At 37.3% G+C, this 25,595-nt stretch overlaps 1 protein-coding gene across 3 annotated transcripts; it reads left to right on the plus strand.

The window, feature by feature from the left end:
* The first annotated feature begins 220 nt into the window (after positions 1-220).
* Positions 221-24,555, plus strand: LOC149844409 (autophagy-related protein 18g-like). 3 transcript variants are annotated; one of them, XM_089994425.1, is made up of 8 exons: positions 221-963; positions 19,645-20,109; positions 20,199-20,591; positions 20,725-20,961; positions 21,060-21,890; positions 21,988-22,154; positions 23,565-23,845; positions 24,225-24,555. In XM_089994425.1, exons 1-7 carry the CDS (start codon positions 718-720, stop codon positions 23,842-23,844), a joined length of 2,619 nt encoding a protein of 872 aa, XP_089850551.1. In that variant the 5' UTR covers positions 221-717; the 3' UTR covers position 23,845; positions 24,225-24,555. The 3 variants fall into 3 exon arrangements, with proteins under 3 accessions (XP_089850551.1, XP_089850550.1, XP_089850553.1); XM_089994424.1 differs by having other exon boundaries at positions 225-963; positions 23,565-23,828; XM_089994427.1 differs by lacking the exon at positions 23,565-23,845 and having other exon boundaries at positions 225-963; positions 24,225-24,382.
* The last annotated feature ends 1,040 nt before the right edge of the window (positions 24,556-25,595 follow it).

Consider the following 25,595-nt stretch of genomic DNA (forward strand, 5'->3'; position numbering starts at 1 on the left):
AAAATCATGGTTATTTTTGAATTTCGTTCAGGATGAACAAGTTTGCAACCTTGCCATTCGCTTCTGAATCATTTTTCATCAGTGTATTCCGTTTCCCACAAAAATCTTTACCCGTGTTTTTCTCCAAAATTACCCGCATGGTAAAAAGGATTTTTTTTTACTTTGACGAGAGGGATACGGAGAGACGAGACGTAAAGAGTTGTTCAAGCGGTCAAGGCGAAGGCGTAAACACAGAGACATCGTCATCATCATCATCACCATCCATTATTATCTTCTCTTCCCCAATTATCCTCTCTCTCTCTAAAATTTCCGGCAACTCCAACAATTTTACCGGCTCTCTCTCTCTCTCTCTCTGATATCTATTAGATACTAAAAACCTGTTTGGGTCTCTCTTTGGTACCAAAAATTCCTTTTTCTTCAGGTCATCAGAAAATAAAATTTTTGAAATAAATAAAGGTCTTTTTGGGGCGTTGTGATCATCTTTTTTTTTTTTCCCTTTATTTGATATTGTCAAAAACTCAAAATCCGATTTTTTTTGGAGGGATGGGATTTTTTAGTGTTTGATTTTGTGTTGGTTTTCGTCGTCCTGTGTTCTTGATTGGTTTTGGTGAGGGATGGGGAAGTTGGTGACCTAAAGGAAGGGGGGTTTTCCTCCTGAAGGACTGTTTGAGGGGGGAAGGTTGGGTTGGGGAGGAACGGCTGGGGGCGTCTCTTGATATGATCGGCGAGTTGGGGTTCTTCTCCGGTATCGGGGGCATGAAGGGTGACGGACAAAAGCCGCAGCAGGCCGCCGGCGGCGGTCGGAGCAGCGGGTTCTTCCCCAATTCCAAGAGGGCTATCTCGAGCTACTGGCGGTTCGTCTCGTCTGGCGCCTCCACGGTTGCCTCCACCGTCCGGTCTGCGGGGTCATCTGTTGCGTCCGCCGTTGCTGCTGATAGGGACAACGACCCCAGCCGCGATCCGGTAATCGAATATTGTTTTTGAATGTGCGTATATATATATTTTTCTTTTGTCTCACCAAGTGTTTTGCTGTTTTTTTGGTTGATTTGTGTGAATTGATCAATTGGGGAGCTTGATGATTGATTTGGTTTACGGATTTTGATTACTGGAGATGTTGGTGTTGATTTTTGGTGTGCTGACGTTTGAGTTATCAATGGTTCTTTAAGCATAATGAGTTGTTAGTTGTTTAAATTACTGCAGTTTCCGTTGTGAATTGGGGACCTAAGTGTTAAAAGTGTTGTAACTATTAAGAATAGTAAGAAGAAGATGTTTTAGGAGAAGACGATGAAGAAGACATTTCTGCTCTACTTGTTCACCTGTATACAGGTTTGGGAGCAGTCAGCTCACCGGGAGGATCACCCTCCCAATTCAAAGTTTTTTTTTTCCTGGAAGTGGAGAAACTCGCTGCGCACACTGGCAACTATGACATGGGGCGGTCTCTGCTCTCTCATAACATCTATTCCTGTCTAAGGCTTTGTAGCTAGAAATAAGAGTCGAACTTGTTGGTTCAGCTTGAATTTCTGAGGGCAAGAATTATGCCACAGTTGCATGTACCTCAGTGAATAGTTGAGTGTTGGTATCTAAGACTGCATCTCTGCCAAGTAGATTGTGAAGGTGTTGCGCTCTCTGCTTCAGTCAACTCAAACGAATTAGTTTACTAAAACAATTAAGTGCTCTAGCACGCGCTTGGGTGGTACTATTTTTGCATTGAGTTCTTCAGTGATTTACAAAGGCATGCATGAGATTGCTTAGTAGTGTTGAACTCTTAAAAACCGATGTAGAGCTGATCACTGACATGGAGTTCGCCGTTTATCATTTTTGAATGGGAGATTTGGCACCCAACTCTTTATCCAACATAATGGACTGTGGTTATTGAAAATAACCATCAATGATGATTTTTAATATCACTTTTAATATCACGATCATTTTTCCCATATCATTGAGTCTTTTTTTGAGACATCCACCGTTGACAAATAAGCTGGAAGAGTTGGATTGCCTTGTTAAACACTAAATGTTGAGAAAATTATAATACCAATGTTGCTCACAACTCCCTATGGAACAATGCTAAGAGAGCGAACATGCACAAAGGGTAGCAGTGAGTGATCATAGGGTTTTAACAAAATAACTCAAATAAATGGACGTTTCTTTTTTAATTGATGAAACTTTTGAAATATCTAAGACAATCTTTAAGACAATACTAACATCAAAAGAAGAAGTAGACTAAACTTTTAAGATAGCTAAGACAATCTTTAAGCCAATACTAGCACCGAAAGAAAAACAAAATACTAATAGTTCAAACCTTAAGTCACAATCATGAAAATGAAAATCTTCAAGAATGCTATTACAGAGGTATAGAGCCACTATGATTCCTTCTTCCTAACTAAATAGTAAAGAGTGCTATTTGTCAATTAATTCAGTTTGCTGAAAAAACAAATTACAATATTAACCAAAACAAAGAGTAATGAGTATATTAATAATGTCAATCAAAAGAGCTAAAATAAATGACGACGTCCTTATCAATGATTGTTTCCAAATCGTTTTTTAAGAGTTCAACACCACGAAGCAATCTCATGTGTGTCATACTTTGTAAATCTCCGAAGACCTTCATGAAAAAACAATAACATAGTCTTTTAAGTACGTGTCATAATAGCAGCTGTTAAAATACAATGTATATTGCTTTGTATTTAACTGATATATGTATATCTATACAATATACATATATCAGGGGTATTTTGGTCATTTAGTTTCCTGTAATAAAATACAGTCCATCGGGGATTGTAGAGTCCTTTTTTATTTTTTGTTTTTCTATTTTTTTTATTGTATATCAATATGATTGTTGGGAGGCAGTCCAACTAGTATGACCGTTGAGAGCTTGGACTGCCTCTCTCTATTGCATGTGAGGCTCTATAAATAGAGCCTCACTACCGCTCTCGTTATGTTAAAAAGTAGTTACTCATATTATGTTATATTCATAGATGATTTTAGTAGACATACTTGGATTTACTTTCTTAGACTTAAATTCAAAGTTTTTTCATGTTTTAAAGATTTTCATAATCTTTTTAAAAATCAATTTAAAATGAACATTAAAACCTTTCGCTCTAACTCCAGGGGAGAGTTTCATTCAAAATAATTTCAATCCTACCTAAAAACCCATGGTATTTTACACAAAAAGTCATGTCATAGGACCCCTCAACAAAATGAAATTGCCGAAACAAAACATCGTCACATTATTAAAACTACTAGAACATTACTTATTTCAATGAAAGTTCCAAAGAGGTTTTGGGCCGAAACCGCTCTCACCATGGTCTATTTGATAAATAGAATGCCTTCTCAAATTTTAGAAAACAAAATTCTAATTTAAATACTTGTTAAGACTACTCCTGATTTGATAAGATTAAGATTTTTTGGATGTAAATGTTTTCTGCTTCTTGAAAAATACAACAAACTCTCTCTTAAAACTATTGAATTTATTTTTTATATTGGATATACTTATAATAAAAAAAGGCTATCGATGTTATGATTCAAAAAATGATAAGCTTTATATATGTAGGAACGTCTTGAAAAAGAAAAAGGATTTGATTTTGAAAAACCTATGGAAGATTCTGAGTATGCTTTTTTGTTGGACTTATTGCCTAAGTTCAATTATGACAATAATGATGATATAGTTAGTGATAATGTTGAGCAAAATAATGAACCAAGAGAAGAAAGAGAATCAACTCATAACCTTATACACTACTCTAGACGTGACCATGGGGAGCATCTGTGTGCTTTTAAAAAAAATAGTCAACCACACAATGAAGAAAAACCTAGTGTTAGAAGATCTGAGTGAATAACTAAAATTCCAAGTAGGTTTGTTTCATATGAATCATTTTCTCCAAACTATAGGGCATGTCTTCTAGCAATTCACTCATATCATGAACCATCCAACTATAGAGAAGCCAAAGATATAAAGGAATGGGTCGAGGCTATGAAAATATAATTAGATGCATTACATAAGGCCCATACTTGGAACGTTCAACATCTGCTAAAGGAAAGAAGACAATAGGATGTAGATGGGTATTTAAGGTCAACACAACGAATGACGGATACCTAAAAAGATATAAAGCAAGTTAGTTGCAAAAGGGTATTCCCAGGAATACCGTATAGATTATGAGAAAACCTTTGCCCCAGTAGCTCTTATAACCACAGGTAGGACTCTAGTTGCAGTTTTTCGTCTTCGAAAGACTTTATATGGGCTTAAACAAGCTCCTAAATCGTAGTATAATTGGTTTAGTGAAACTATGATAAATTTTGGATTTAAATCCTATTATACTGACACTGTTCTTTCGTAAGATCTACATAAACTTCACTCATCATATTGCTCTTGTGTGTTGATGATGTGATCATCACTGAAAATTATTTGAAGAAAATTGAAAAAATTAAAATTATACTTAAGAAATCTTTTGATATGACTGACCTTTGTTTTTTGAGATATTTTTTAGGTATTGAAGTAGCATAGTTGCACGTTCGGGAATCACAAAGACAAAATATGCTGACACTCTTGAAGTAATAAATGCTAAAATACAAGCTGAAGACAAAGTCTTTTTAGATGATCTACCTCCTTATAGACAACTTATCAGACTACTAATGTACTTATCTATTACTAGACCGGATATTGCGTATGCAGTACATACTGCTTGTCATTTTCACCATGCGCCTATATTTGTTCACATGAGTGCTATGTTATGAATAGTTCGATACATCAAGAAGACTATATTTAAATGCTATGTCACAGGGATTCGGCCAACCAGGTGCCGCACCCGCGTTGATGCGACGCAGGTGCGCGTGTGGCACCCGGTGCGGTCAACCTGACCCTGGGTGCGGTCAACACACCCAGGGTCATTTTGGTCTAGTTTTTAGATTTAAAAAAAAAATTGTGCCCGATGAAATGGGCTGTAGAGGGGGAGGATTAGGGCGAATTTTATTTGCCCTAATCCTCCCTTCGTCTCCTCTCCAACTCCCTCTGCTCTCCGTCGACCCTGACGCCACCGCCGACGTCGTCGCCGACCGCTCCGCCGAACCTCTTTAGGTATGCCCCCGACTCCCTCTGCTCTCCTCCTCTCCTCCCCCCGTCTTCCCTCTCTCCCTCTTAGAATGTCGGGGAGGGGCCCGACGTTGTCGTGGCTGTGAGCGGTGCTAATTTGCCACGAGGTGCTTGGGTGCTCGACTTCTTAACATGTCCACCGTGCACATGGTTGTGTGCACGGCTTGTGCTTTTTTGGGTCTCTGTGTTTGCTTTCCCTTTGCTGCAGCGGAATTGTGTCCCTATTCGGTGCTAACGACTCAACTGCAAGGTTCCTTGTGCATCTTGCCAGAGGGCTTGGACATGCGGTTTGGTAGGCCACACTGCAGCGTTCTGTCGTTGTTGGTTCCCTTGCCGCTATGTGGGCTTTCAGATGTTCGGTATGTGTTGGCTCAAGTGGGGAGTCAAAACAACTCTCCTTCCTGCACTGATATTTTCAATGTCGGAATCGACGGATGACGCTTTGCAGTTGCGCGGCCTTCGGGCCAATGCTGCGATGTTTATGAGGGATGCTACCTGGTTGATCCTGCCAGTAGTCATATGCTTGTCTCAAAGATTAAGCCATACATGTGTAAGTATGATTTTTATTTCATTAGTGTTAACTGATAAAACTTAAAATATATATATATATATATATATATATATATATATATATATATATATATATATATATATATATATATATATATATATATATATATATTTGCCGCACCCCCGCACCCAAGGTTTTTGAAAGTGCCGCACCCCGCACCCGCACCCGCACCCATGTGACAGTTTAAATGCTATTCTTATCCTTTTCTTCATCTTTATATCTCATTACTTGTACTGATCTGATTGGAGAGGGGATTCCAATAACCGATATTCAACTAAAGGTTTTTGTGTGTTTGTAGATTATTCTCTCATTTCTTGGAGATGAAAAAAACATTAGAAAGTGTCTTTGTCTTCCACGAAAGCTGAATATAGGACGATGACTATAACAACAATTGAGGTCGTATAAATGAGATCCTTGCTTTCAGATATGAGGGTAGCTATTTTAGAACCTTCAAAGTTGTGTTGTGATAACAAAAGAGCTATATGTATAGCCAACAATCATATGTTTCATGAAAGACCAAAGCATATTGAGATGAATTGTCACTATGTTCGAGAATAATATTTGAAGGAGATGGTTACTTTACCATATGTTCAGTCTGAGTTTCAGATTATGGACTTCTTCATCAAAACTCTTCCTGTATCAAGTTTTTTGTTTTTTCTTGACAAACTTTCGGTGATCTCACCGTAAGTTTGAGGGAGAGTGCTAAAATACATTGTATATTCTTTTGTATTTAATTGATATACATATATCTATACAATATACGTATATCAGGGTATTTTGGTCGTTTAATGTCTTGTAATAGAATACAATCCATTAGGGGTTGTAGAGTCCTTTTTTATGTTTTATTTTTCTATTTTTTATATTGTATGCCAATATCACCTTTGGGAGGCAGTCCAATGATCGTTGGACTCTCTCCCTCTATTGCCTCACTACCTCTTGTTCTCTAATGCTTTTCACAAGCATTTGGTGTGTGAATATAAAAATGTTTATTTTTATGTTGTTCTTGTGATATTGTGTGACTCCTTTGTGAGACTGTATTTGACCCAATAGTGGTCTTTGTGAGTTTGTGATCTCTTATAGCCCTTAGTGGCATTCCAGTGTGATTGTTATTCACTTCATTTCAGCATCGACTTGTGCGATGTACTTAAAATACTCTATTATTATTTTTTAATGGAGGTCTTCGATGATTTATAAAGTAGGACACATGAGATTGCTTCGTAGGTTGAACTCCTAAAAACTGATGTGGAGATTATCGTTGATATGGAAGTAGTTTATTTTGACAATTTTGATTGATTTTTTTAATATATTCATTACTCTTTATTTTGTTTAATATTGTAATTTGTTTTTTCAACAAATTGAATCAACTGACAATTAGTAGTCTTCGGTTAGGAAGAAAGAATCATGGTAGTTTTATATCTCTGCAATAATCTTCTTGAAGATTTTCGTTCTTATGATTGTAGTTTGAACTGTTATTATTTTGCTTTTTCTTTTGGTGCTAGTAGTGACTTAAAGACTACCTTAACTATATCAAAAGTTTTATTTACTTTTTCTTTTGGTGTTAGTATTGGCTTAAAGACTGCGATATCTATATCAAAAGTTTTGTTTACCTTTTCTTTTTGTGTTAAAGGTTTCATCAATTAAAATAGTAAAATGTTTATTTACTCGAGTTTTTGTCAAAACCTTGTGATCACTCACTGCTACATTTGTGTGCATGTTCGCTCTCTTAACATTGTTCCCCGGGGGCTGTAACGGTGATGTTATAATTTTCTCAAAATTTAGTGTTTAATTAGGCAATCCAACTCTTCCAACTTATTTGTCAAGGGTGGATGTCCCATAAGTCGACTCCGTGATATGAGAGAAGGGATCATGTGATATTGAAATTCACCATAACTACCATCCATTCAGCTGGATGAAGGGCGGGGTGCCAAATCTCTCATTTTAGCAATAAGGTCATCTTAATCCCGTTGTCAATGAAATGCTGCCATCACATGCACATGTATCTTCACTTCAGCCAGTTGTTAATGTTCTTTCCAAGAGACTTCTACTAGAGCCTGCAAGGTGAGGAGTTTCATTTAGTTGCCTTTGAAGCTCTGACAAAATTAGTGTTTATCTCTTGCATACTCTGTATGAATACTTTGGTGGCTGATGGTCATGGTAATATTGGTGAAAAATTGTTTGCTTTAAAGGTGTTGTCACAAGATATTCGATTGCATGAGCATCTGTCTGAATGTGCTTGTAGTGTAATGAAAAAGAGGAACGTAAACACAAAAACCACTTATGAGTTATGAGTCAATAGGAAAATACAAGCACAAGGGCCTCTTAGGGGCCAAAAACACAAGTAAAAATAATGTCCTTTATTGGAGCAAATATTCTTGAGAAAGCATAAAAGAATAGGGGCAAGAGGTCCCTTTATATAGAGTATAAGAGGCCAAGGGAGCTCCCAATAGAGTCGTTGGGAGCTCCCAACGGCTATAAATGTGACCGTTGGGGCTCCAACGACTCTGTGGTCTAATGACTATAGAGCCCCTAGCCTATATAAAAAGGACAAAAATAAGAAAATTACAAAATTGTCCTTAGCAAACATGACCTATTACAATGAGGGAAAAATAACCAAAATACCCCTAAAGGGCATTACCTATTATAATACAGAAAAATTTAGTATATATACATATAAATGTACATATACCCATATACATAATAAGCAATATACATAGCTATATATAGAGAAATGGGTAGGTTCTAAAAGATACGTGCTAAATGGTTTTTTCTACTCCGATGTTTTTTTCGCAGTTCCGACCCCATAAATGTGTTGGGCATGGTTGGCTTACGAGGAATCCACATTTGGATCATGTATTTTCGATGAAAAAAATGATATTTGGATTCTAAAAAATTTATAAAGATTTTGGACCGTTGATTTTTTGAACCTTATAAAAACCCACCCATGTGTCGGAATCGAACACTTCAAGAGCTGATCCCTATAAAATCAAGTACATAGATCACATTTGTACGGTAAAAATTTAAAACTAAAATAAAAAAACATGAAAAACTCATTTAGCACCTACCTATTACTCACTATATATATATATATATATATATATATATATATATATATATATATAGACACACACACACACACAACTTTAATACTGCCCTTCCAACTTACGATGTAATCACTGAAAGTTTGCCAAGTAAGAAATGAAACCAAGGAGAAAAAAGAGTTTCGTGAAGAAATCAACTAGCTGAAATTTTGATGCTATGTATGATAGGATATAATTGTTAAAATATATGTATGTATATATATGCATATTCATATATTTTATATGTTCTTAGTTTTGTAATAGTTAATGCTCTATAGGGCATTTTTATCTTTTCACTGTAATACTAATAACTAAGTCACTGGGATTCGGCTAGCAGGGTGCCGCACCCGCGTTGACGCGGGTGCGGGTGCAGCACCCGCGTTGACGCGGGTGCGGGTGCAGCACCGGGTGTGGTCAACCCGACCCTGGGTGCGGTTTCGGTCCATTTTGACTCGTAAAGAGACTAAAATTAACGACACAAGTAAAGACAACGAGAGAGAGAGAAGAAGCCGTACCTCGAAGACGAGTCTTCTCTCTCCCAAAACGAATCTCCTTGGGCAGAGACAGACGAAGAAGTGGGGAAGAAATACTTGACTCGTATTTATAGGCGGTCCATGCCCGTTATGGGTCTTCCCCCGATCTGGATATTGTGAGATTCAAACCGACGATTGAGATTGAATATTGAGTGTGCTTCTGCACTCCCACACTGACGGCCAGGATTCGCTCGGATTGTGCTTTCTCTTCCCCATAATCCACCGTCTGATCTCGCTTCCGATGGACGGGTCAGCAATAGCGACGACTTATTCCACCGCCCTTTTTCTGCTTACCTAATCATGTAATCATGCTGAAACGAGCAAAAACACAGAAAACCCCCAAAATTACTATATATTCTTGTAAACCCTGCCAAAATTTTTGGTTATTACATTTACCTGACCTTCCCTTTTTCCTTCTTTTGGATTTATGTGTTGCTATTCCTAAAATGGAGCACTTTACATATAGACGTTTAACATATGAAAATTTTACAATTGACCATCTCAGTTCTCAAAATATTTGAGATAAATGGTTGACTTTTTCAGAATTTGTTTAAATGGCTGATTGAGTTACTTTTTATATCACTCAAACCAGGTTAACTTTCGAAAATCACATTTTTAACCGTTCACTTTCTTTAAATGGTTGAATGTCATCTCGCTACAGCTAAGTTTAAATGAGTAATTTCAATGGATAAAAGTAACTCAAGCAGTTATATGACAGGTTTTTAAAAAGGTAATGTTAACCTTAAATATTTCAAAACTGAGGCCACTAACCATAAATTTATCAAGCCTTAAATGCTTATACGTAAATTACCTTTCCAAATCGAAAAATGAACGTAGTTTATGGCAAAAATGAACCCCCGGACCCCTCTTCTCTCTCTCTCTCTCTATATATATATTACATTTTTGCCCCTGCCGCACCCCCGCACCCAAGGTTTTTGAAAGTGCCGCACCCCCGCACCTGCACCCATGTGACATAGACTAATAACTGTTTATTAGAAACAATTATTGTTTTATTTATTTTGTTTTGTATCAAGCCATTGGGGCTCCCACCCATAGAGTTGTTGGGGCCCCAACGGTCATAAAATATGATGGTTGGGGCCCCAACGACTCTATGTGGGGAACTCCCAATGGCCTCCCCTTCTTTGTTTTGTGTATAAATAGGGGATGTGCCTCCCCTTATATGTTCAATGCTTTCCAAAGTAGAGTTGCGAGTCGAGGAAGCGGGAGTGGGAAGCGATACGGGAAGCGAAAGCGGGAAGCGAGACACTTTCAAATTTTTAGGAAGCGAGAAGCATGGGATAACTTAGAAGCGAACCAGGAATCGTCTCGAAACCGACCTAGGAAGCGAACCAAAAGCTACCTAGGAAGCAAGGGGGAAGCAAGGGGAAAGCGAAAAAAGAGAAAAAAATAAATAAAAAATGAAAAAAAGGGGCAAGTGAGCTTCCCATTTTTTTGGTGCGCTTCCCAACATGTTTCGGAAGTGCGACGTTTCGCGCTTCGGAAACATGCTTCCCCACTCCCAAGGGCGCTTCCGATAACTCTGTTCCAAAGCATCTTATCAATCAAAGTGCCTATTCTTTTACTTGTTTGCCTAGCCCTTTGTTGGTTCTTTGTGTTGTCCCATAGTGGACTTGTGCTTTTGCACTTTTGTGCTTGTATCTTGCCTTGTTTTGTCCACTCTTAGACTTGTATGTGCTTTTGCACATTGTTCTTATAATTCTGCATACTTCATTACATGGTATCAGAGCCATAGTGTTCTTGTCCCTTTGGAAGGTGGCCAAATCATGATTCTTGGGATTGTGGTGCTTGCGATATCTTTAGTGGTGGGACTCCTCCGTGTTTTTTCATCTTCCTTCTTCCTTCTTCCTTCTATCTAGCCAAATATGGAGAATAAACAAAGATTGATCTTTCTTTTAAATTGAATGGTTCCAACTACATGATGTGGGCGTCCGCCATGAAAAATAACATAAAAGGAAAGAAGCTTTCGGGATACGTGATGAGCTCTATTTTAGAACCTCTACTCAAACTCACTAAGTTGGAAGGAGGTCAAGAAAAAACTTTGGAAGGAAATGCTTGCACTAAAGCCATTGAAGATCATCAATCCAAGATAGAAGATTGGGAAAACAAATATGCAAAAATTCTTGCATAATTTATGAACAATGCTGAGCTAAAAATATGTGCCAACATTGCTAAGTTCTACAAGGTGAATGATGCATGGTTCTTTATGAAATATATGTATACTCAAATCGACCTTACTAGGCAATTCTTTCTACAAGAAAAATTATGTACCATTAAGGAAGGGAACATGAGTGTCCGTAATTACTTTAGTACTCTTGGTCCCTTATGGGATGAATTGTCTCTTCTTCAACCCAAGTGGGTGCTAGTGAAGATGTTGAATTAAGAAGAGAGCAAATAGAAAAAAAAAACACTTTTTTCAATTTTTACATGGGTTTAGACCCGAACATGAACAAGTTAGATCTGCTCTACTTCATAGATCTAAGCCTCTTCCTTTGAAAGATGTCATTGCTGAAATATGTCAAGAAGAGACTCGTCTTGGTATGATCAAGGGAGGGGATGAAGTGTTGGCCGTGTCCAAACCCAACAATCATGTGAAAATTTACAAGCCTTTACATTTTGGGAGGCAAAATCACTATAATGGTGGGTAAAAAAAGGTTATTTGTCATCATTGTCATGAACCGAGACATATTCGACCAAATTGTCCCAAGTTATATGACACCCCCAAGAACAAGATAGCCTCCGTTGAAGAATCCACACCAAGGAATAAAACACCAATTAAGGGAAGAGATTCTTTTTTACTTGCACAATTATCAGACACTTCAACAATTATTCAAATCTCCATCTACATTAGGTACCACGATAGCCTTATTTTCTCCTCCAGCTTCTTGGATCCTTGATTCGGGGGCCTCTTTCATATGACACCTCATGATAATGGTCTATCCGATTTATGCACTAACTTGAAAACTACCTATGTTTTAACTGTTGATGAAATATCTTTTCAAATTAAAAGCATTAGAACTGTAAATCCTTCTCAAAGTTTTTTTGTGCCAAAAGTGAGTGTTGTTCCTCAACTAAATTTAAACCTCCTTTTCGTTTTTCAATTTTTCGAATATGGATATGAAATCTTCCTTTCATCTAAGGGTTGCTTTGTGCAAGATCTTCGGTCTAGGAAGCAGATTGGGCAAGGCCATAGGAGGGGAGGTCTCTATTTCATGAATTATTTGAATCTTCCTTCAAAATCATTTTTTAATTATGTCCAAGATAAGGATGTAGAAACTTGTCGTAAAAGATTTGGACATTCCAGCTACTCAAAGATGTATCTTTTTGCTTTTTGGCAAAATTTTTATAATGAAAAAGATTTAACTTGCAAAGTTTGCATTTTTGGAAAGCTGAAATCCATCCAATTTCCTAATAGAACTTTTGTTTCTTAACAACCTTTTTGAATTAGTGCATACAGATGTTTGGGGACCTTCTTCTGTCATATCAAAACGAGGGTATTCATATTATGTTACATTTATTGATGACTTCACTAGATATGTATGAATCTACTTTCTCAACCTTAAATATGATGTTTTCTCCTTCTTTGAAAAATTCCATATGATTGTTAAAAATCGATTTCAAAATAATATTTTTATTCTTAGATCCAATTCGGGTTGATAATATTTTTCAAATGAATTTCAAAATTATTTAAAACTAAATAAGATTTGTCACCAAAGGTCATGTCCTAGAACTCCTCAACAAAATGGTTTTTGCCGAAAGAAAACATTGGCATATTATAGAAACCATTAGGACATTACTTATTTCTAAAGATATTCTAAATTTTTTTTGGGTCGAGGCCGCTGTAACATCAACTTATTTGATTAATAGGATTCCCTCATCATACTTACAAAATATAACTCCATATGAAAAATTATTGGAAAGAACACTCGATTTTATTCGGTTACGTATTTTTGGTTGTAAATGGGTTCTTTGAGATAAATTGTCTCCAAAAGCCATTGAATGTGTATTCATGGGTTAGGGAGAAAACCAAAAAGGATATAAATGTTTTGACCTTAAAAATAACAAATTATATGTTTCCAAGGATGTAACCTTTTTGAAAAATGAAAATGAGCTTGAGAAAACTAAAGAGAAAGAAGACGCAGATTATGCTTTTCTATTTAATCTCTTACATCAATAAGACTTAACTTCTTGTGATGATTTGTTAATTAATAATGGTGATAACACTATGAGTGAAAGTAGTAATGAGCATTCAAATTGTGAGACTATGGAATCACTAAATGATATCGTTGATAAACCTATACAAATATATACTCGACGAGAACAAAAAAATCATCCAAGTACTTTAGAGAAATATTCTCAAAATTCTTCTATATAAGAAACCTCTCTTAGAAGATCCAATCGTGTCTCCAATCCACCAAGTAGGTTTGTATCTTATGATACCTTGACACCAAACTATAGTGCATGTTTAATAGCTTTTCATTCCTATTATGAACCATCACATTATAATGAAGCTAAAAAACTTACTCAATGGGTTGAAGGAATGAATGTTAAATTGAATACTCTTGGAAAGTTTAAAACATGGGAAATAACTCCATTACTCTTAGGAAAAAAACCTATAGGATGTAGATGGGTTTACAAAGTTAAAACCAAAAGTGATGAGACCTTTAAGAGATATAAAGCTAGGTTAGTTGCCAAAGAGTACTCTCAAGAATACAAAATTGATTATGAAGAAACATTTGCCCTAGTAGTCAGAATGACTAGTGTTAGGACTCTCTTAGCTGTTGCATCTATTAAAAAATTACCCATCTACCAACTAGATGTTAAAAATATTTTTTTTAAATGGTGAATTAAATGAGGAGGTTTACATGGATCTTCCGCCAGAGTTTTGTATTAAAAAAAAACTTTAAACTTAAGAAAGCTTTGTATGATCTTAAACAAACTCCTAAGGCTTGGCATGATAAATTCAGTAATGTTATGACTCATATTGGTTTTCATTCCTGTTATATTGACACTGCTTTTTTTTGGGTTAAAAGTACATGTTTAAAGTTATTAGTTTTCTACTTTATGTAGATGACATGATTATCACTGAAAGTGACAAGTAGGGAGTCAGTGATATTAAAAACATTTAAAAAAAAATTGATATGTCTGATTTAGGTTTCTTAAGATATTTCTTAGGTATTGAAGTTGCATACTTTCCTAGAGGCTACATTATTTTTCAAATGAAACTTGCTGCTGGTATTTGCACTAAGTTTGGCGTTACAAATGATAAGAAGATAAAAACTCCATAATTGATTAATGTTAAATTAAGACTGAAAGATGAGAGTCTACTTGAAGATCCTACACTTTACCGCCAACTAGTTGGGTCGCTCACTTACTTGTCTATCTCATGTAGTTAACTTTGTGAGCCAGTTTCAGCATGCTCCAACCACTGTACACATGAGTGTTGTCTTAAGAATTGTCAAATACATCAAGAATACTATTACAAATGGGGTTTTCTTATCCTCATCTTCATTTGATTTACATGCCTATACTGATGCTAATTGAGGTGAAAATCCTAATGATAGAGTCTCAAATATGGGTTTTCGTGTGTTTTTAGGTAACTCTGATTTTTTGAAGATGCAAGAAGCAACAAAAAATATCATTATCCTCAACGAAAGCTGAATATTGTGCAATGACTACGACAACAATGGAGCTTGTGTGGCTAAAAAGTCTTTTTAGTGATATGGGAGTTATCATCTCAATATCATTCAAGATGTATTGCGACAATAAGAGTGCAATCTACATTGCAAACAATTACATCTTCCATGCGTGAACTAAACATATTGAGATGGATTGTCATTATGTGTGTGATGAGTATCTGAAAGACACTATTACATTGTCATATGTCACATCAGAGTATTAACTTGCCGATTTCTTCACCAAGGCTCTTCTTGCTCCTTGTTTTATTTTTCTCCTTAGTAAACTTTCGGTCATTTCACCGTAAGTTTGAGGAGGGGTGTTAAAATATATGTATGTATATATATATTTTATATGTTCTCTATTTTATAATAGTTAATGCCCTATAGCGGCATTTTTGTCTTTTCACTATAATAATAATAATAACTGTTTATTAGAAACAATTAATGTTTTATTTTTATTATTTTATTTTGTTTTGTACCAAGCCATTGGGGCTCCCACCCATAGAGTCGGTCATAAATATGACTGTTGGGAGCTCCCCAACGACCCTATGTGGGGAGCTCTCAATGGCCTCCCCTTTTTTGTTTTTTTTATAAAAAGGGGATGTGCCTCTCCTTATATGTTCAATGCTTTCCAAAGCTTCTTATCATTAAAAGTGCCTATTCTTTTACTTGTTTGCCTAGCCCTTTGTTGGCTCTTTGTGTTGTCCCATAGCAGACTTGTATTTATGCACTTTTGTGCTTGTAGTAGTTCAGCATACTTCATTATAATAATAGTCTTCTTAAGATATTCTTCACGAACATTTGCCTCATTTAGCGAATATCATATTATTCCTTGTGGAAGGATCTAGAAATATTATATCGATTCCTATGTGAAAGAAGAATGGCAGAAGCACATGATTTGGGGGAATGGCTTGATGTTCTTATCTATTGGAATGTTCAAAAGAATAATTTCTGCTGAAGGACAAATAGAGAAGGGCAAAACATTTTCATAGCCCTTACAAAGTGTGCTTTTGTAAGTCAAAAGCAAAACCATGGCATTATGCTTGTGTGAGCGCAGTCAGTTGGTTTGTGTAATTATTGGATATTAAGTGCTCAAATGGAGAATAGTCAATCAGTGAAGGTGCATTAAGATTGCTAGTAAACAACATTTTGATGCTTTGTAAGTTTTGTTTGCACCACAAGCGTTTGTGAAGTTATATTCTGAGCGCACAAGCATCTTCCGCAGACGGCACCACAGACTGCTCAGAAAGTATGAAGGACCCTTCACCATCACAAAGAAGGTGGGCAAACTGGCGTATAAGCTGGAGTTGCCCCCAGACTTCAAGGTGCACCCAGTGTTCCACGTGTGCAACCTCAAACAGTTTCATCCAGACGATGGAGATCCAGAATGCGGTGTGCCACAACGCACTCCCATCATGCAGAGGGCCTCAACAGCACAACGGGCTGAGAAGCGCCTCAGTAAAATCCTTCGTCATAAGGTCAACTACTTGGGCGAAGCAAAGAAATATCTAGTGTAGTGGGAGGAAACAACGGAACCAACGTGGGAGCCTGCATTTCGAATGAACAATCGCTACCCAGCTGAAGTCAGGGCTTACCATGAAACGGATGGCACCGAGGACGGCGCATGATTTGAAGGGGGAGCATGTTTCCTTGCGACTTACATTGTAAAGTTGTGCTTAGAGTCTGTTTTGCTTTTGTTGAGTCTGATGTAAGCTGCTCGGTTCAGGTGAATCAATACCCTGAAGGGGCAGCCCGTATGCTTGAACTGTAATAGCCCTCAGGCAAAATTGTGAATGAATTAAATGCATTGAGCTTTCTTTTGTTCACCCTCGTTGTGATTGCTTCTTGTGATTGCAATTCTTCTCCCTCTATTCTCTTTTGCTCTCTTGTACTCTGATTACAAACTTCCGCGAGTGGCAAGCAAACTGACAAGTAGGCTTGCGGCGGTAAGGAAGGACCGTCGCGCTGGCCCATTGAAGGAAATAGGCCCGTGACAAAAGTGACTGTGTTATCTAATATGCCAATAAAATCTTTTAAGATGCATGCCAAGTTCTTCCAAAGGTGGTCATTTGCTCTCTAAAGTAGTTCTCATTAGGCTCATCACGTTCACTTATTCAAGCTTTCAAGTTTTTGCAATTACTTAGGCTTGTATGGCTAAACACATTCAAGCTGCTAGGACGGCTTGACATGTGTTGAATTCCAAAATTCTTCCAAGATAATGTTGCTGATTTCAAATTTTGATGTTCTGATTACTTGGTCTCTTTCACAAGTTAGGGAGAAAATAAAACATGCATGACAAGGCATGATTTATGTAGGTTGCATGCAAGTCTATCTGTGCTTGGCTTATTTTGATGCGACTTATTTTTGTGCTAACCTAGATTGGGAGAAGGGGAATAAGGATAAGGAGAGTATAAAAACAATTAACCACATACCTTTCTTACAGTTATTCTTTAAGCCTTAGACAGATATAGTACCCAAAAAGTTGTTAAGAGATGTACATGTGCACACACATGTATATATATATACACATATATATGTATTTTGTATATATATATATATATATATTTATTCTTAGAATTATCGAGTATTTTTATTTGTATTCTTTATTTTTGGTTTTTGTCTAAGGGCAATATGGTCTTTAGGACCATCTAGCCGTTGGGAGCTCCACAGCGGCTAGTTGGTCTCTCTCTAGCCTTATCTCTTGTATAAATAAGAGACTTTGCTGTCAGTATCTGTTATGCATATTTGCACAATAAAATATATATTTTTTATATTGTGTGTGTGCCTTAGTGCATGTTGAGAGTTGTCTGTGTTGTGCTATTGCCCTTGTAGGCGTCTTTATTGATCTTTTGTGATATCATTACAAAAGTGACTTCATTGTGGACGAAATGTAAGAGCCATGCCGGTATGCACATACACAGGCACATATGACACAACCAGGGCTATGTCACACGGACTCTTCTAACAGGGCACCACACCCGCATCGCACCTGCACCCATGTGGGTGCGACACTTGGACACAACTTCTTTATATATATATATATATACATAAATGCACATACATACATACATGCATATATCTGCACCTCTGCAGAGGAATACCAATTGTAGATTGTTAATTTGATTTATTGCATGAATTTATGCATGATGAATTGATGATATGATAATTATTTTTATTTCATTAGTGTTAACTTAAAACTGTTATATATATATATATACCCTCCCGTGCCCCCGCACCCAAGTTTTTTTAAAATGCCGCATCGCTGCATCCACACCCGCACCTATGTGACATAGAACCACGGTCACAATACCACTGATATTTTGAATTTTTCATGATTTTATCCGCATGCCATGCAAATCTTGATAAGTTTCCAGGAAATTTAAAATACCACCTATTTTGAGTATATCATGATTTTATTTAATATTCTCAGATTATATAGTTTTAATTTTCTTACATTTAAAGTTAAGATGTACTGTGATTTTCCAGTATTTCTTGTAAAATAAAACTTTCCAAGAAAATCCTGAGAAAGATTTGTTACTATGGGCAGTCATGCAGGTGCATGAAACAACTATTTCATGGAAAGTAGGAGAGGGGGTATTGCACATGCGTGCATATGTAGTGGAGTGAGGCTCAATATCATAAAAGGAAAAAAAAAATCAAATCATGGAATGAGCAAAAACCTGCAGTAAAATTTTTGCACAAACTTGGCAGCATTTTCAGTCTTGTGAACCTTGTATTCCATGAAGTCGATTCCTTTTTGGTGAAGTGTACTGGAAAGGAGATGTTCACCTACTTGCTGGAGAAGTCTAGATTTACATTACAACAACAATAACAACTACGCCTTCATCCCAAAACAATTGGGGTCGGCGATATGAACCAAGTCTAGATTTACATTGTTCATCAAAATATACAGCTGTGTGAATCAATTGTTTAGGACATAAGGAAAGATGGTGCATCTCTTCGTACTTTCATGTTCACTGTATCTATTACAGCTCACGAAAGTTCCATCATTACCTTGTCTTGTGTCATTAAAGTCCAAATTAAAGATAATGTTTAGAAAAGCCAAAGCTGAAGGGTCAGTTCAGTTAGGCTCTAAGAAGGTGAAGCCCAATTGTTGATGTAGAACGAGATGTAAGCCTATAAAAGGAATAAAAGTAGAAAAAAACGATTGTTAATTGTAAGAAACTGAATGTCGGACTAGATTAGAAAAAAGGGTAGTATTGAAATAATAGTGGTATAGACTTTTAGCCTTTCCAGGGCTACATGTTTTGTTTATGAGAAGGTAGGTGCGTCATGTGTCAAAATCTAAGTAAGGTGGAGTTTCACCAAGTACATTCATTCTCAAGGGTTTTAGGACATAGTACTAAGAGGCAGGTTGCGTGAAGTCTTAATTGTGTAAAAGTGTTTGTTCTTTGATGATTACTTGGCAAACATCTTATACTCCCTGTGGTTTATGATGACATGTCAATGCGCCACTGCTAGTTCTGATGTCTTGTATGCAATTTAGAAGTCTTACTGAATTTTCTTACTTTTGGCTTTTGTGTTTAGTTTTTGGAGAGTTAGGGACTGCTGAATGTGACTGTCCATCCCTTTTTCCTCTTCCCTGTTGTGTTGTGCTGACATCTTCTTTTTCCAGTCATTAAGTAATTTCCTTATTTTATGGTTTCTGAATATTGTGCAATAGGTGATATGGGCTGGGTTTGACAAGCTAGAGTTTGAGGAAAACATTGTTCGCCGGGTTCTTTTGCTGGGTTATAGGACTGGCTTCCAGGTTTGGGATGTTGAGGAGGCAAATAACGTGAGAGAGGTAGTATGTAGGCAAGATGGATCTGTTTCATTCTTGCAGATGCAACCGAAGCTGATAGCTTCCAAGAGATCAGAAGACAAATTCTTAGGCTTTCGTCCATTGTTGATTGTCACAGGGGATGGAACTGTTAACGGAGTCGATGTTAGTCATGAGGGCTTTGGCTCATATTCAAGTGGCAGTATTCCTGGCAGTCATGAGCTGGGAAATGTAAATTTTATTCCTACTGTCGTTCGTTTTTATTCCTTGAGGTCGCATTCTTATGTACATGCATTAAAGTTTAAGTCTGCTGTTCACTCAGTAAGGTGCAGTGCTCGTATTGTGGCAATAGCTCAGGCGTCACAGGTATGCACTGTGATGCATGATGTATTGGATTATATTTTTTTACATGTTTCTTTGTTGGGAAGATCATGAGATGAAAAATTATATTGCAGATCCATTGTTTTGATGCTGCAACACTTGGAAGTGTATATATCGTTGTGACATACCCCATGGTCTCAGGGTGTCAAGGATATGGGTGCAGTGGTATCGGCTATGGCCCACTTGCAGTTGGCTCCAGATGGCTGGCGTATACTGGAAATCCAGTAGTTGTTTCAAGCACAGGCCATGTCAGTCCGCAGCACTTGACCTCTGCCTCTTCAAATGGGAGCCTAGTTGCTCATTATGCTAAAGAATCAAGTAGGCATCTTGCTGCGGGCATAGTGACTATTGGAGACATGGGATATAAGAAGCTCTCTAAGTATTGCTCAGAGCTTCTTCTTGATGGCAATAGCACTCACAGGAACGGCAACAATGGACATTATCCTGATGCAGAACATGCTGGAACGGTATGCAGTACTAAACTGGTTGTTGAGAAGAATATGTTGCTTATAGCTGCCTGATCTTTTATTTGCAGTGTAGCGAGTGAGATTGTCCATGGCAATTGTCTATCCAATTTAATCTGAAACAAATTTTTTGCAGGTCATTATCAGAGATATTGTCCACAAATCTGTGATTGCTCAATTTAGAGCTCACAAAAGTCCCATATCAGCATTATGCTTTGATCCTAGTGGAACCCTCTTGGTGACTGCTTCAGTTCAGGGCCATAACATTAATGTCTTCCGGATTATTCCACCTCCTCCAGGAAGCTCTTCAGCAGCTGGCTTAGCTGCGTCATACGTACATCTTTACAGGCTTCAGCGCGGGCTAACGAATGCGGTAGAGTAACCTTTATGCTACAACCAAGAAATTCCATTTCTCATTTATATTGCAAGAGCTTCTTTGTCATGTTGCTGCTTGTGTTTCTTCTTTGACAGGTTATACAGGATATTAGCTTCAGTAATGATAGCAAATGGATCATGATCAGTTCTTCCAGAGGAACTAGCCATTTGTTCGCAGTATCTCCCTTTGGCGAGAATGTAAATCTGCATCCAAATGAGGTCACTTGCACCAATAGCAACAATGGTTTTGGTTTGACAGCTCATTCAACTCTTCATCTGCCACCTACCTCTGGTCCATCAAAACTTAGTCAGCATACATTGAATGAGTCTGGCCCTCCAGTCACACTTTCTGCTGTAAGCAGGATAAAGAATGGTAATGGCTGGAGAGGCACCGTCAGTGGTGCTGCAGCAGCTGCTACAGGCAGGGTAAGTTCCCTCTCAGGAGCTGTTGCTTCTGCATTCCACAACTGCAATGGTGGTGATCTTCATACAGATTTCAACTCATTGAGACCAAAGTACCATTTGCTTGTGTTCTCTCCAACTGGTTCTGTCATACAGTATGCATTGCGCGTTTCGTCTGGAATGGATTCTGGAGCTGTTGTTCCTGGTCTGAATACCAGTTCTTATGAATCAGTTCATGATCATGATGGGAAGCTGTTTGTTGAGACACTCCAGAAATGGGATGTTTGTCATATGCGGAATAGAATAGAAAGGGAAGAAAACATTGACACTTATTATGACCATAAAAATGGAGATGTCAGCAAAGTTCCAAGAAGGTATGAGAACGTGACTACAGGTGTCCATCACTCTGATAAAGTTTCTCTTGTGAAAGAAAATCTTAATCCTGAGGAGAACCATCACTTGTATATTTCCAAAGCTGAATTGCATATGCATCAAAGTTGGGTTCCATTGTGGTCAAGATCACTGGTAATAGTACTATTCAACCTAGTAACTATAGCTGATTGTGTGATGCATATGCTCTTTGTTTCTTTTTCATTTTTCCCCCTTTTTAATTGCTTTGCAGATATACTTTCAAATGATGGTCCTGGATAGTATCAGAATGGAAAATGTCAATATTTCTGGTGGGGAAATTGAGATTGAAAGATTTCCCACTCGTAACATTGAGGCTAGAGTTAAAGATCTGGTGCCTGCAGTTGACTATCCTCAGACTTCTAACTTTGAAAAGCTAAGGTGCATGTTGTTTCTTTATATGCAGTGTGTCATTCTGGCCTTAAAAGTTAGTTATGTAGTATGGGTAGCTGAACAATTTCCCAACTGCAACATATTTCATATATTAAAACATGTGCCAACCTTTGGTTTCTTGCCTGCTAATTTTATGCTCCCTTTCTCATTAAATGAATAGTTTGAAGACAAGTCCTCTGCTTATGCGTGTGTGGTGGTGTTTTCCATGGGAGTAATAGTCCATGTGAAGCACAAACTAGTCACCTGTAGTATGCATTTGGCTTTCTTGCAAAACAACAATTTTATCGTTTTATCTCAATATCATTCTTATGGACAGGCATGAAAGGTGAGAGAGTTTGTTCTTTCACAAGCTCTTCACTCTTCTGGAGAGGCATGTTTTTTGGATTTTAGGAGAAGCATTAGGAAGGAAGGATTTTGTTAGAGGTCTTACTGTGAAGAAGCATCTCTCAGGATGTGGCCTTAGCACTCTCCAGTAATGTTTTTTTTGTCTGCTGGACTGGAGTTAACCATGACAGCTTCAGTATGGTTTGGGATTTTCTATCTACATACAGTAGGTTGAGATCAAAGACTAATCATACTTTTCTAAAAATAAGTTCAGGTTGAGAAATTTAGAGGAATAGATATCAAAACAAATGAACTGCTGAGGACAGAGATTTGGAAGATAGTTGAGAATAAGGGAAAAAGAAAGTATATGAACCAAGGGAATAGTTTTACTTTGTTGGATTCATGTGATATACCTTGTGAAAAGTTGTAGATAGAGCTATAGGTTTGGCATGTGGGCCTTGATGGACATTTATCTGAATTTTGAGGGTGGAATTTTCTCATTATCAGTGAATTATTAAAATGCCATTATGTAATGGAAATATGGAAAATGAAAAAATTAAATGTTGTCTGATTTTTTCATGGACAGGTAAAATTCGGCCTACAACCCTAACATCCTTGGTTAATTTCAGGCCCACAACTGACATGCTAAAATTTGAATTGAATACCTGGACATGCTATGTGCAATAACATTTGTGTTTGGTATTCATGATTGTGCCAGTGTGTGTGTGTGTGTGTTCACACTTGTAGGTAGCTTTTAGTACTGAATGTGAATAAACCATCCTCTTTCAATTCACAGTTTATCTTTTCAATCAATCCCGTCTGCATGTGTGTGTGTGTGTGTGAGAGAGAGAGAGAGAGAGAGAGAGAGAGAGAGAGAGAGAGAGAGAGAGAGAGAGAGAGAGAGAGAGAGAGAGAGAGAGATTGCAAAACATTTTCTTGCTCATTGATAGGGTACATGTTCTAGGTAATCTCACTAAGTGCTTGTGGTGCATCAAACTCCTAGTCTTGTGTGTTTTTGCATGTATATGTGAAGCCATATTACATGTCTGTGAAACCATACCCTTCTTTTTACAGGGTACCTGTTTTTGATCACTGTTCCAGTGCACCCTTGCTGCATCAAAAACCTGGACACTTGGATGATGGAAAGCTGTCATTGCAAAGCAGCTGCAGCTATCCTGACATTATACCTGAAGCTGCTGCTAGAGCTGAAACAGAGACCAATTTCTCCGTTACTGAGGAGAATGGATGGGGTGATCTTCTAACATCAACAGAATTGTTGGAGGGCTTTGTAAATAATAATGAGAGCCCAAAGAAAGAACCCCTGCACCAGGGCGATGGGTATGTGTCAGATTAAGGTAAATAGTCAGCGACTTATACACCTTTGGACTTGGGTATTTTCATTCGGCTTGGCCCTGCGTTTGAGGCTGCAGTTTCTGCATTTTATAGGGTGTGTTTGCATTGCATGCCAAGGAAAAAATGTGTTTTGTTTGGAAACTGCACCTTTTTACAGGTGCCACTTGCACCATCTAGAACAGTCACTCCCAAATCCATGGGGGACATCCCTCCTGCGGAGCCATTTTCCAATGGAGTCATTTTAGTTTGTTCTGGCCCATTGGCTGCTCATCCGGCCAATTGTCCTGATATCCTGAAGATTATGTTCCAGTTTCTAAGACACCTGATTTGTTTTAATGTTTGCTGATTCTTCTCACACTGCTGCAAATCCTTTCTCGGCAGGGAAGAATGAAGGAATTTGTCTATCCATATTTGTTCCTCGGGCACACCAATTCTTTTATTTCTCGAGGCTCATTAACTTGTTAATATGAGGGTTGGCGGTGTAGCGTAATTGTGGATTATGGTGTTGGGTATCTGGTAACTTTGTAAATACAGATTTGTGAAGGGAAAAAAGAGAAGAAAAGAAGAGAAGGAAATATTTTACGTGATTGATTGTATGTAAATAATGACTGTCTTAAATTCTTGTACAGTGAGCTCTGTGGCGGCCATGCCTAATCGCATTTGTTGTTTGCTGGAAATGTAATGAGATCAATTGGTCCTTCAAAATTGTTAAGATAGTCCCACTTTAGATTGCTTGTTTATGTTTTCTTGCAAGGTACGGTGTAGCCTCATCTTGTTTATGCACAATTGGCTGTGGATTTTGTTCATGCAATGAGAGCATCAAATTCTCTGTGAGGAAGCAGGAGAAATATTCTGATCGATCATTCTTTCTTTTTGAAAGGCAAGCTGGGGTTAGGCAGACCCCTACCAGCTATACAACTATACCATTGGGTTTTAAATATGCAAACATTCCAACACAAGGTGACGTGCACTAGCTGCTCCTGCCACACAAGCGGAGCCCCTGTTCGATCATTTTTGCAAAACATTCTTAAATACTGTCAATTTTTGCTTCTGCTTGTCGTTTTTTCCATGCAGTTATTTTTTCTTTTTTTTGCAAAACTTTGCACGGTTTTATGTGAAAGAAACGACTTTCCTAGGAAATTTCTTTACACTGCAAGTTTCTTTTAGTTGCTCTTTAATGGTTTTGAAATGCTTTGTGATGAAGAAAAGGAAATTCTCAGGTGTTATTTGGAAATTTAAGCGTCTTTCGTCGGAATAGAGTTGCTTTGAAGGGAATTTCAGGTCATTAATAATATATTCAAACAGGGGAACCCTGCTAAAGTTTTGAACCCAAGCTTCGCTAGAATATGCATATCTATGGGGGAATTTTTTGCTGCTCATATAATTTAATGGATTCTTGTGATTAATGCACTAAATAATGGATTTGTATCAAGCCTTATGTATTTATTTTTTATAATTTGTTTGGTAAAAAGTATGCTTTACACGAAGCGTTTACAACATCTAGACATTTTTTGAATCTTAAAAAATTAACATTTCACAATGCATTTAAAATTTTACAATACAAAGTATCGTAGGTCGTTGGTTTTTAGCACTTTAAAAAGCAAATTTAAATATTGAAATTTCATCATTTAAAACATGTTGCTTATTAAATAAATGATAAAAGTTCAATATGTAGAGTCTGATCGATGAATGATCTGATCATTCAACGCCATCTGATAATTGTTGGTTGTAAATTTCACATCTTTCTTTAGT

This window comes from Nuphar pumila, chromosome 2 (assembly GCF_984573655.1).
Source record: "Nuphar pumila chromosome 2, dmNupPumi1.hap1.1, whole genome shotgun sequence".
Taxonomy (NCBI): domain Eukaryota; kingdom Viridiplantae; phylum Streptophyta; class Magnoliopsida; order Nymphaeales; family Nymphaeaceae; genus Nuphar; species Nuphar pumila.